Source organism: Pholis gunnellus (assembly GCF_910591455.1).
Source record: "Pholis gunnellus genome assembly, chromosome: 2".
NCBI classification, from domain to species: domain Eukaryota; kingdom Metazoa; phylum Chordata; class Actinopteri; order Perciformes; family Pholidae; genus Pholis; species Pholis gunnellus.
The window spans coordinates 17195581-17208432 of record NC_136536.1 but is presented as its reverse complement, the minus strand read 5'-3'; the positions used below and the strand labels follow the sequence as shown (position 1 = coordinate 17208432).

General features: G+C 41.4%; 1 protein-coding gene across 1 annotated transcript in view; it reads right to left on the bottom strand.

Moving 5' to 3' along the window:
• Nucleotides 1–12852, bottom strand: part of espn (espin) — a gene marked incomplete at both ends in the record, with an annotated part of 38396 nt that overhangs the window by 17230 nt on the left and 8314 nt on the right. Inside the window, 7 exons of the mRNA XM_079167356.1 lie at nucleotides 498–735; nucleotides 2973–3131; nucleotides 7270–7568; nucleotides 8067–8322; nucleotides 9442–9603; nucleotides 10804–10986; nucleotides 11417–11603. Coding sequence (XP_079023482.1) covers nucleotides 498–735; nucleotides 2973–3131; nucleotides 7270–7568; nucleotides 8067–8322; nucleotides 9442–9603; nucleotides 10804–10986; nucleotides 11417–11603 — 1484 coding nt within the window. The remainder of the gene's footprint in view (nucleotides 1–497; nucleotides 736–2972; nucleotides 3132–7269; nucleotides 7569–8066; nucleotides 8323–9441; nucleotides 9604–10803; nucleotides 10987–11416; nucleotides 11604–12852) is intronic.

Here is a 12852-nt window from a genome sequence, read left to right as displayed (position 1 = left end):
AAAGTTTTAACAGGGATGAGACATTTTATTAGGCATAATCAAGTCCGACAACTTTTCAATTTTCAAAGCTTGGACTTAAATTGAGTATTTTGGAGTAAGACTGACCCACTTTACCTCACATTGAGGACTAGAAGAGCACGCACGCTGTCAGACCGCTGCATCCAGGGCAGCACAAGGCACTTAAGGAAATGGATGAACACTAAACCAGTTCTTTGGGTAATAGTAGCCCTACATCATTAATTTATAATCCTTTATTTAGGATGCTCAGGTCAGACTCAAATAATTGTTACCCAGTGAGATAACAATCATTTCAGTTTGAACTGCACAGAAAGCTGCTTTCTATGAATAATTGTACAATGATGTGAATAAGCATAACAATCGCCAGTAAATACATGTATTGCCTTTTTCTCTTTTAAAGAACTTTCAACAAATGTCTAGTGAATGAAAGGAGATAAAAAAAAAAAAAAAAGTGGAGAAAAGGGGGAAAAAGCACTCACTTCCTGATGAGGAAGATAGACGTCGCTGGTTGGAGGAGGTGCTACTGGCAGAGTGATTGTGTGTGGTTGCCGTCTCCGGGGGCAATGGAGGAGGTGGAGGTGGTGTCTGTGTCTGATTGCTTGCGGGAAGAGGAGGCGGAGGTGGAGGAGGAGGTGGGGGCGCCGCCGAGTCCTCTGTGGTGCCATTCTCTGAGCTGTGGGCGGGGCTGTCGCTAGGCTCCTCCAATAACACGGAGCCCTGATCGGAGAAGAGGGAGGGGCGGAGAAGAATTAGTCAGCTATATTTTTCCCACATTATCTTTTTCCTAGCGCCCACATTGTTATATTACTCTGTAAGCCAATATTTGATCACTGATAACAGGGATGTGACGGGTGGCCCACGGAGTGATATTTCACTGTTAAAAACACTACTTGAACAATGATAATCAAAATCCCAAATTAAATTGTGTGATATTTGCATTCCATTTGCCAGCTGTTATATTCTTAAAACATGTGAAATTGTGTTAACAAAACTAAAAGAAAGCCTAAACAAAATACCTTTTATTTAAAAAAGTATTATTAAACAATCAATTAAACACAAAATGGTGACGGTGAATTTGTTTCCCCTGCTTGTATAGGCATGCCACATGAAATTCCCGCTGGGCTGAATGAGCATTCAATTATTTCAGACTGTCGAAAGTGACAGATGTGTGCAGCCCTATTAGATGTGTCCTCCCTCTGCTTCCTGCCACCTTCAATCAACTCATGAAGACCTAACACCCTGTTGATAATAACAGAGCTAATATGACCTAATCTCAAGGGGAAACTCTGAGGGGAAACAGTGGGAAGAAGCCATCTGTCACTGCAAGTGATAGTGCTTAAACCCCCCCCCGCCCTGCGCCCCTCCTCCCCCCAGTGCGCGCGTGTCTGACACGCTCTGAAAGCGTGCCACAGCTCTGCTGGGGGCAAGTTAATGATCCGTGACATTTAACTCGACCCCGCCCTCCCCCTTCCTTAATTCTGCGGACGCGTGCTCATCATTGTTACTTTTTAAACCCCCCAGAGAGTTGGTGGGGAGGGGCTGCGTCCAGATGGGTCGTGGCAGCACGTGCCGTTGCTCCCGTTGATTAGCCGGTCCATCTGCTAGGGTGCCTCAGAGACCAGCAGAGGCCCCACTGAGACCTTAATTGGCTCAATGTGGATTGTACTCCGTATCATCCAGAGGTCCCCCACCATTGATACCCTTGAGATTATAAGAACAGCTCTCCAGGGACATTGATGAGAGTCTAACAGACTCTATTCATTCAGCTGCCTGTGCAGGTATGTGGCAGCAAACCGGTGCTTTATGACCAGGATTCTGTTTCACTTACATTAGTCACTCGAAGCCTTGTCAAAAAGTTTACTTTAAAATTTCCAAATGAAATTGACACGGTGCCCTTAATCACCGCATTTGTGTTGATCAGGAAATCAATGAAAAAATGTGAATGTTTTCCCCAAAACCTGAAGGATTAAATTTACCTTTTTATTTGAATGTGATCTCACAGACTCAGTGTTGTTTGTAGGTTCAAATAACTTCCATTCACTAATACAAATAGTGTGTAATATACTTAGGATTTGTTTCTGTCACTAAAACAACCACATACATAAAACAGATTAGATTTTTAAACAGAAGTTAAAAAAACGCGATTCAGTGGTATTGACGCCCGTCATGGATGTGTGGTTGTTCTTTTGTAGGTCTTGGACAGTTTACACAACAGGATGGAGATTTAAGAGGCAATGGAAATGAGGGAGACGTTTGCATCAGGTGGCAAACAAAAGCTCAGGTGGACACAAGACAAGGCTGAGAGGCATAATGCACAGGCAAATAGTGCATTATGGTAATATAATGCCAACACACCGTCACACAGCTAAACCTCACCCTGAATAGGACTTTATAAGCAGCCCACAGCACGAACAGTACAACCAGGGCAAAGTACAGGAACCTTTTGATAAACCCTGTACCAGTATGCATTAGAGTTACAGCCAATATACTATTGTTTTGAATACTGCAAAAGACAAACATTACGCAATGTATGCTAAATGACATGGCAATATCAAACATTGTGTAAAATGAGCTGCTTCCCTGATGAATACAGATGCACCACATCTAAAGGACATGACGATTACGTTTGTGAGATTTGAGAAATGATTTCCCAGTCGATGTCAGATGACTGGCAGTATTACATCAGCACCAACATGTTTCTTTTTTAAACAATACACTTGAATAAATTGAGCAAATGCCCTCTGGAGGAAAAAAGTAAGCCCTGATATCATTGTGTGTTTCCATTGACCACCATAAATAGAATAAAAAACTACTTACCATTTACAACTTTTAAAGAATGGTGGCATCTTCCTTCAGTCATCGGGTCAGCACTGATTGTGCTGATAAATATTATGTATCCATGTAATTGATTTGAAAGAATTGATAAAAGAACTAGATGTTGTGTGAAGGCTTACCTCCTCGTTGGGCGCCATGCTTCTGCTCCCTCGGGGCTCGGCTAAGTCGCTGCCCAGGGCCTTGTAGTAGTCCCCAGTGCTGGGCTGCTTGCTGAAGCTCCTTGACCTCCTGTTTGAATCCACACGCCGCAGTTTGTCGTGGCTTTCTCCAACAGTCAGCTGATTAAAAGAAATGCGAATGTGAAAAATGAGTAGCTTTAAATAGCTTTGGTTTAACCTGCTTATTCGCCCCACTTGCATATTTTTCTGAGTATAATTTTTATTAGCCCAGGTATGATAAATTAAACTTATAAGTATGAGAATTACACATAGCCATTTTTGTTTTTAGCACCTTATGAAATTATTATTCGAGCTGAAATGATTAGTTAATTAATCGATTAGTCTTTTGAATACAATTGTTGACTGCTTTGACCAAATTAACCAAACATTTCCCGAATCAAGCTTCTTTAATGTAATAATTTCAATTATTTATGTTATGGGATAGTAAACTGAATATATTTCGGTTTTGGACTTTTGGACGGATAAAACATCACCTTAAAAATAATAATAATCAAGACAAATTTATAAATCAGTAATTACTAATGTGCAGCACATGTTATGTGTGTTATTTGCAGCACAAAGCAAGGGTAATAAGTTTAAGGAAATATGAATATACACAAGTAATATACAATTGGTATTCATTTATAAAAAAAAAGAGAATAAAGTAAAATAATTCAAACTTGATGACAATTATGGTTCTAAATGTTGCCAACATTAGTATTTGGTTGATAAAGCTTTTTAGAAATACAGAGTGCTGAACGGCTAAATGGTACTTTTGTCATTTGTGGGCCAACACACTGGAAGACATACAGAGTAGCTTTTGTTCCGAGATTAGCTCTCTCGTGTGAGCAAAGCAGCCTGATTTGAGTAACACAACAAGGCTTTAGTTCAGTTCTAGTAAAATATTCACATTGTTTCATGTAAAGACTGCTGTGCCACAGAACATGCGAGTTCACATGCAGCTTTTGAACCAGTGTAAGAGAGACCCTTCTGTCCACAGAGAAGGGTCAGAGGTCACTAACTTGGCCCTGTGAGTTGAGCACTCTCACTTTCCTTCTGACATCTATCTCAGGCAGCTGTACCTGGAAAGATCCTGTACATCTGAGAGTTTTTACTGTATGCTGGTATTAGAATATAATAACCAGACATTAGCAGTAGATAAGCTCACCTTGCATGTTGAGCAGCTGTAATGAATAACATGAAAAGTCCTTCAGGTCAATCTGTGGGTAAATTTTCCGAATGAAGTATTTGCCTCAAAATACTTAAAATGAAGTCTCTTCCTTGGCATTACTGTGTGTCACAAAAAGGTGTGTACATGTGAAAAAGGAAGCCCCTTTTCATTGTATATTTTTTAAGAATTAACGTTGAAAGCTGTCAACTAGAAGCTTAGTCATCATAGCAAAATGTATAGTCACTTTGCCTTTCAAGTCCAGAGAAATAAATGACAGCTGACCTCTGACCTCTCCTCCATTGAGGCGTCACGTTTTAACTTCTTATAAGCTTATTTAGTGTTGTTGACTCATGTCTGCTGTCAAAGAAATGGTCCCTGAGCACTCATCGGGTGGGAGGGTAATGTGAGCAGGGGAGCACTACAGATGGTTTGATTGTCATCCTCTGGGGAGGTGGGCCAACAAAAGCAGACGTACAAAGCATTGTAGCTGCCTCCCTCCCTCACACAGACGTACAAACTCCTTTCTTCCCATTATACGGATCTGTCTGTCAGCATAAAGTGATTGTTATATATTTGTTTTTACAGTCTAATGAATTTGAATGCATTATCAAAGTTTTTTGTTTTTTGTTTTCGCCCTGTTGCGTTTTGAAATGGTTCAGCACATCTGCGTGTGGTTTTGCAAAACTCTCCGACAACGAAAGGTCATACACAGGAAGACTGTGCCATTTTAAAAGGATTAAAAAGTCAATTAAAACATGACAAGATGCGACACATTCATTGTTGAACCAAACGGCAGCTCAAACCGCTCCACAACCTTTCAATTATCTAAAATACACAAAGCAATTTGTTCCATCTTTTCCAGCATCAGTAGCCTAAGTTGGTAAAAAAACAAAAACAAGCTCTCTTTCTCCTCTGAACACCTTACCGTAGCGTTAACAATCCTCTCCTGCAGCTCTGCTCCTGTCTGGACTGAGCCTCATCCGCAAACAGAGCACAGAGAGTAGCTGTCACCAAATCCAGAGTGTCACCTCCTCTCTGCTCAGTGCTACGCCTGCCACTCTGCCTGCCCTCTCACTTTACCTACAGGCCTCATCAATAACCTATCAGACCGGCCATAGCAGGAGCAATGATGTCACCACCAACAGCCCGCAGACCAAACACTCCCCAACCCTGTCACAGTGCCTCTTATGCAAAACGCAAAGACCCAGGTGCTGCCCTCACCGTGGCTGACCGCACTCAAATCTCTCAGGTTTTGGGGATTATTAGAATATTCTAGCCTTCAGTCCCCTGAATTAGCGGCAGAAAATATACTAATCACGGCTGAGATGTTAAAGTCCACATTTTCTAGAGAAATTACAGCAGGTCAAAAGAATAAACAAACAAAAACCGAGAGAGGCAAAGCAGTCATTTGTTTGGCTGCTTCTCACGAAACATTTGACTTCAGTCAAGGCAAATACAGACAAATGAGATGGGAGAAGCAGCAGAGAAAGCCGACAGTAAAAATAAAAAATGTGCGAAAGTGCTTTTACTTACAACGCCATCCAACAATAAGTTTAAAAAAAACAACAACTTTTCTACACTCTAAGCTGTAATATGTCTACTTGTTGTGAGATTGGTCCATCTGATCGGCTCCGTCCATGGATGAGGTTACTGTTCCCTGTTACCATGGCACCCAAGGCAGATTGTTTTTCTAAATGTATATGGTCGACACTGATCTTAATCGTGTGAGTTTGTGTGTTTGCATGCATGAGTGCACGCGATCAGAGCACTGGCTTTTGTTAAATTGTTAATGAGGGCGAGCCCCGGGCTGGTCACCTGGGTACAGAGAGGAGAGGTGGTGGCACTAATTATAAAAACTCCCCCATACGTCCACACACACACACACACACACACACACACACACACACACACACACACACACACACACACACACACACACACACACACACACACACACACACACACACACACACACACACACACACACACAGCTCACCCTGGAGATGGGACAATATCACTATCTGGGAACTTTTTAACAACTAACAGCAACCGACTTTGCAGAGCAGATCTAAAAACAAAGCCTCTTTCTGAGCAACTGATTTTTATTTTTACAGCTCCCTGACGTCATACTATACTTCTGCTTTTAGATGAAACGATGCACCACTGAAATCCTTTAAATTAGGCTGATTTAAAGATGTTACTGCAAATTAATATACACATAATAAAAGCCTTTTACTTCTGTTGTACTTAAAAAAGCACAATTAGCAAAAATATGTCTCACATTCGTAGTGCTTGTCTGAAACTAAAGCAACTTGTTCCTACAACTGAACAGAGACTCGTATCTTTCTACCATCCTGCTGGAAGTCATGGCAACAACCAAGAGATAAATTCTTCATGAGGTGAAAGTGATCTCTCAGATTGATTATCTGTGTCGTAATTACAGTGTTCTCTGACCAACCCAATTACAATTCAATCAGAATAACTTCACAACTCGTTTCTTAATGTACTTCACAGCAGCACCGAAATACCAGAAACAGCACTGAAACTACTGTTGATGCCAATTTTAAATTGCCGCTCCTTTAAACAGACTTTTGAGTGATCTGTAGCCAGATTAATTACTGGAATTAAGATCAAACCCATCACAACAACCATTGTGTGTGTCAGGCGTGCCGCGGTAATGAGCATCTTTGTTAGCCTCGTTAGCCATGCTAACACAATAACATCTTTGTAGGCACACTGTTACACAAGAGCAATCGCCCGACTGATTAGACACAAGGGAAAATGGCAGCTAATTGGCAGTTTACACACCGGTCCTTCTGCTTCTTTAGGATTTTTTCATATCACTCATGTCAACATTTTTCCCAAAGCTCGAGGTATTTATGCTTTACTACACTGGGGTGACACCCTAACTGATAATATCTGCACAGTAAAACTTGATCGACGGGCACAAACAATGATCCAATAAAACAAGTTTTTGCATTTGGAGATTTCCCTCTAGATGAGGAAATATTTGCACAGCCCTGAGGCTCGACTTACAAACTGTTCAAAATGTGAGCTCGGGCAGGAGCTCACCACCTCTGTCCTTACCTCCGTCTTGCTGGTGCTGCTCTCCACGTGACGCAAGTTGCTTTTCACCTTCAGGAACTCCGCGGATGTCGGCTCCTGAGGGGCCTGTGGCGCCGGGTAGGTCGGGGGTGGAGGGGGCGCCGGGGGAGACTGTGGGGGAGGTGGGGGTGGAAAGGCTGGTGGCGGTGGTGGTGGTGGTGGTGGGGGCTTGGAGGCAGTATCAGCGGGTATCTCATTCTTTTTGGGCATGTCGGAGCCAATGTCTGGGTTTAGCATGTCCATGTACGCCTGCATGTCTGAAATGGCTGACTCTGATGCACCTGTGACAAAAGGGTAAAAACGAAGCATCAAGTAACCCTTGCTTTACACCGTTCAAACATGAATGAGAAACATGAGTTCCTCTTACGATGGTCCACCTCTCCTTCCAACAAATAATCTGCACACTGCCACTAGGGTGCAGCACCAGTGTACCATGCACCTGTGACATAAACCAATAGGAAGTAAACTGCTACATGATATCAGCTTTACCTCAGTAAATAGCTTAGGGTTGCACCATTGCTCTGATGAAACACCAGTGGAGGATGTATGGCTAAATGACTGAAGACAACAAAGCTCGCATTACAGTACCACTCTGATTATGAGCTGATACAAATATTTTTGACCGTTAAGCTCATCATCATTTGATATTTCAATTTAGAAACAGAATGGGACATCATTGGTCATTATTTAAAATGAAATATGATCATACGTTTCTAGCCACCTTGTTGGCAAAATTCTAGTGTAGAAAGTTTCATATTTTAACTGCATGCATTGCAGACCTGTGTGTGCGACCGTGTTCAGCTGAGCGGGCGGGCCCCGTGACGTTGTCAGGCTGCTCCTTTTCTCCCCAGTGCTGGACTGGCTGGAGTTGGCTGAGTCGTAGTTGGACAGGGAGCTGGATGGTGAACTGATGTCAAAGTGTGCCGCCTGGCTGACGGGGGGCATGGTGGTGTTTGGGGACGAGAGGCCCGAGTCCGGCTGCTTGTACTCGAGGTCCATTGAGGGGTCCCGCGACAAAACACGGTGCTCCACACTCTGTCAGAGGATGCAGTTTGTGAATACAAGTATCATTATATTGGTGTTGTCAAACTACCCAAGATGTGGTCATGATTTCCATGGTATCGCTCATTCATTTAGATGTAAAAGGTACAACGTCATTACACAAGACATTCATTAATTAGTGAATATCAATTAAGTACTTGTTCATCAGTTCCTAAATCCCACTACCTCTCAGTCCCTGAATACTTACATGAGGGGAAGAGCATTATGTGTTTAATGAGTGCACACTAATGAAACATCTCACAGCTGATCTAAAAGGCTCTGGGGCCCTCTGCTTTTCCCACAGTGCAGGACTTGGCTGAATGTCCCTAATGGGAAGAGTACAAGAGGGGGGAAATATGTTTCCCACACACCAAAGAGAGTTCAGTGCGGAGGAGTTATTTTTCCTCTGGCCACTTGGGGTTATCAGTGGGTTGAAGCCGTGGAGTCCACTGTGTAAGTGGTAATCGCTCTGGCAATTAGCAGAGAAAAACTGATGTCAGTCAAGGGACATGTTGGCTCAGAGACAGCTGTTTGTTTCCATTTAGGCTCTGGGGGACCAACTAAGCTAGAATTTGAATTATTAATTATTATTAGAATATGTAAAATCAAATGTTTGACTAATATTTTTGTAGCATTTAGATTATAGTCATGGAACATGAAGTCACTATAGCATACATGATAACTAATTATAACTTTTTACGGGTTTGACAAAGACGAAAATATCCAGATTTTGCAAAAATATTTTTCTTTCTTATTTCTTTAATCATCTTGTGACCCCCTCAGAGTTGTCCTGGGTCCCAACCCAAGGTAAACAACCACTGACTTAGAGGATTGAAAGAGCAAGTAGCACATCATTTAGTTAAGTTTTAGGAAAAATCCCGTCTGTGGAGTTTGAGGTATTGTTCATGATGTAGAAATTGTTAATATTGATATTTTTAGATATAAAAGTCTTTACGGAACATCCAATGATTTAATCAATAGAATAACCACCTGATCTTTTTCTTACTTGTGAGTTATTTCTTCGACATGATTCAAAGTTGGTGTAAATTAAAATACTTTGACCCTCACTGATAAATGCCCTCTAGGTGTGGCCCTGTCCACAGGGAGGTCCACCTTAGTCAGGATGCACACTGTCGCTCCTACCATGTTCTCCACAGTGTGCAGATACTTGGCACACTGGGAGTGGCCGTTGTAGTCAGCCAGATCTGCTCCTGTGAAACCGTCCAGGTCCTTGATGCCCAGGTCCACCCCATTGACCACAAGGATCTGACAGCACTGGAGAGTGACAAGAGTAAGCGACAGAGAAAGTGCTAGAGGTCAGATATGAGTAAGTAAATCAGCATCAATCAGTTAAAATGAATCGCATGTACACAAAAACCTGGGAGATGATTTGTTCTGCAGAAACTTTAAAAAGTGGAAAGTGTCAACATCAGTGTTGACAGAAATTCTAGTTTTTGCTAATTTACGCAACAATAGAGCAGAAGAAAATCACCACTGTAGTACAGTATAAAAGAGATAAATGTGCTTTTTTAAAAATGCATTTGTTTGTTATTATATTTACACTTATGTAATGATTCCAAATTCAAAAATATCCATAACTATATTTGAATTATTTATGAGACCCTCGCTAGGAGGATGCAAAATATTACCTGATTGCTCTCTAGCAATCTCAATCATCTTGCTCATAAATTACTGTAATAGCCAACAGGAAATTAAATATCCTTCCTAAAAGCAGAATATTACTGGGGGAGACCTTCCTCTTTAATACGAAGCATTTCTGCTAAACTTGAACTGTATAAAGCATCTGTTTACAACCCTCCCTGTCAAGTGCCAGATTAAGCCGCTTGTTCCCAGAATGAGAACGCTTTGTTTTTCCGTACTTTCTTGTGTTCTCTCCTCTCCAAAACTTGGCCTGGCACCCTGTAAACCAGGCTTGGGGTTGAAGTTAATTTCAAACCCTTCTCATGCAGTGCACATAACAGACATAACATACAAATGTATCTACATTTAAAACATCAACCTTGTGCTACAACAGCTGACTGACCAGAATTGGACACAACAAAGCATTAGTCAAAGTAGAAGGTCAGAGTGTTGGTAAAGCCATAAGCTAGAGGCCATTTATTCAAAAAAGATGGTTGAGCGTGAAACTCAGCGTGGATATGTGAGCACCAATAATCATAATGCTCCAACAAAACTGATCATCTCTGCTACTGCTCGTATTAAAATATATTAAAAAGGATCAGTACAGCCAACATTGTACACAAAGTCACTCCGTCTTGTACGTTAATGTACACATTAAACACCAAATCTTTATTTAGAGGGCATTTACATTCTAATATTAGCATGCCAGCTGTTTCACTGTCTATGGTAATACAAAGTCAAAAGGAAGAGGTTTATGCTGTATTCTATTTCACTTTTTGTTCCAGTCTGACTGAGCACTAGAGAAGTAAAAAAGAAAACAACACAAACACACACCTCCAGTTCACCGTTCTCTGCAGCGTCATGCAGTGGGGTTCCTCCCCAATTGTCAGTGACGATCTCTCCGCAGTGCAGCAGCAGCCAGCTGAGCACCTTTGCGTGACCTCGACTGGCTGCAAAGTGCATGGCCGTGGCCCCGTCACTGTCCCTGCCCGTCAGGCTGATCTCTGTGAAATTCATCTAAAGGAGGGAGGATAGAACTTAATACAAGTTAAAGTCATCGTCTAAAACATTTTCTGTGCAAATGAATACAAACTGCTTCTGAGGACAAAGTTAAAGACCACTTTGCCTTTGCATTCCAATAATAAAAACCTGGTCATGATGCAACAAAGTTCTTCTGGTGTTTTTAAAGAGTCATTTTGGTTCTGAAATACATTGTAGAATTGGAGACCTCAACAATATTAAAACAAACTAATAATCCAAAATTAATTTGCCTTATCATAGACATCTGTGAGTTCTTCATTTACATTTAATCAGATTTGTTTGAAAAAAGACCCCAGAAAGAATACAAATATAACTGCATCAGCATGGCATGTGGACCAAGGAATAAATAAATGTACTCTATTTGTTTACAAGATATGATCCATAGTGTACTGACATCCCAACATACCAGCCACACAATGACGGTGTTGTGGCCCATCTGGGCAGCAGCGTGCAGAGGCGTCATCCCGTCATTGGCTCTGATGCTCGGATCTGCCCCACAGTCCTTGACCAGGTATTGGACGACCTCCAGATGACCCTCCTGGCATGCCAGGTAGAGCGGAGTGGCACCATTCTTAGTTTGGGAGTTGACAACGCTGTGAGGAAATTACACAGTAAAATAAATAGAGAGACACGTGGATACCAAATATCTACGAAGCCTGTGATTCCTTCATCACTGAAACCTAAACAGTTGGACAAAAACAACATGAGAGTTACTTGTTCACCTAACATACAAGTCTGCATCCATAGAATCTACTGACACCCAGAAATAGATACTTACAATTGTGGATTTTAAAGACAAATCACTGGAACGTTACTGAATGAATGAAGGCTTTTACTAATTTCATGTCCACACCCTCAGTTGCCTCAAATACTTTGTAGAGTACTGCGTCTCAAAAGGCTTCTAACACTGTAATTAATACAAATCTGTAATTAATGTAATTTGTACATACAGTATATACAAGATGGATGGATTATTGGCGCAATGTTATTTTCAGCCCAAAAAAACTATAGAGATTTTCAAATGTCAATGCAACATTTGATTTGAATGCAAAACTGTAAAGCAAAACACCTCATTGCCTCTGTTGTTGTGCCTAGAAACGATTTCATTCACCAACTTAAGTCACTTGATTAATAAGTTCAGTTTGTTCTTTGCTGTGAAAATTGCCCATTTAATTCCTTAAATCCTTAATTCTATCCAAAAATCACAGGATTCTGTGTTTCATCAGGCTTCAGTTCTTGCAATTCTAACCGCAAGATAGTAAAGCTCAACATTGGGATTTGTAATGAAGACTACAACCTTAACTTAAATTAGTATTTATATTTTCAACATATAACTAGTTCTACAAAGGCGCTTAAAAGTGAAAATGTTTACATTAGACTGCCTTATGCAGGTTTTATAGTGAGGTGCCACTGCAGTAATGGGGGCCTGTCTACTTCCTCTTACAACTCTGATCAATTAATTTAGACCCACTCATAACTATCCGATACACAAAGTGTGTCCTCTTCAGACACGGCTGTCAAATCCTTGTTTACACTCTTTCAGCTGTATGATGAAACACATTTATCTGAAGGTTTGGATGTGGGATCATTTGAAGGCAGCAGGTAACTGACATTGTGAACATCCATTTACAATGTCAACCTTCGGCTATTTCGAGAGCAAACAGCAGTGACGCTGAGCCAAATCCCGCTCTCCTATTTCCAAAGGCCCTAAGCCCCGCCTCCCAAGTAAAAGCCCCCTTGTCCCAGATCTTTTCAGTCACAGTGGGAGTTCTTGGAGTGAATGAGCGCTTCCCCACTAAATCTAAATCTCATAAGGGCGAGCTTTATTTGGACACTGACAAA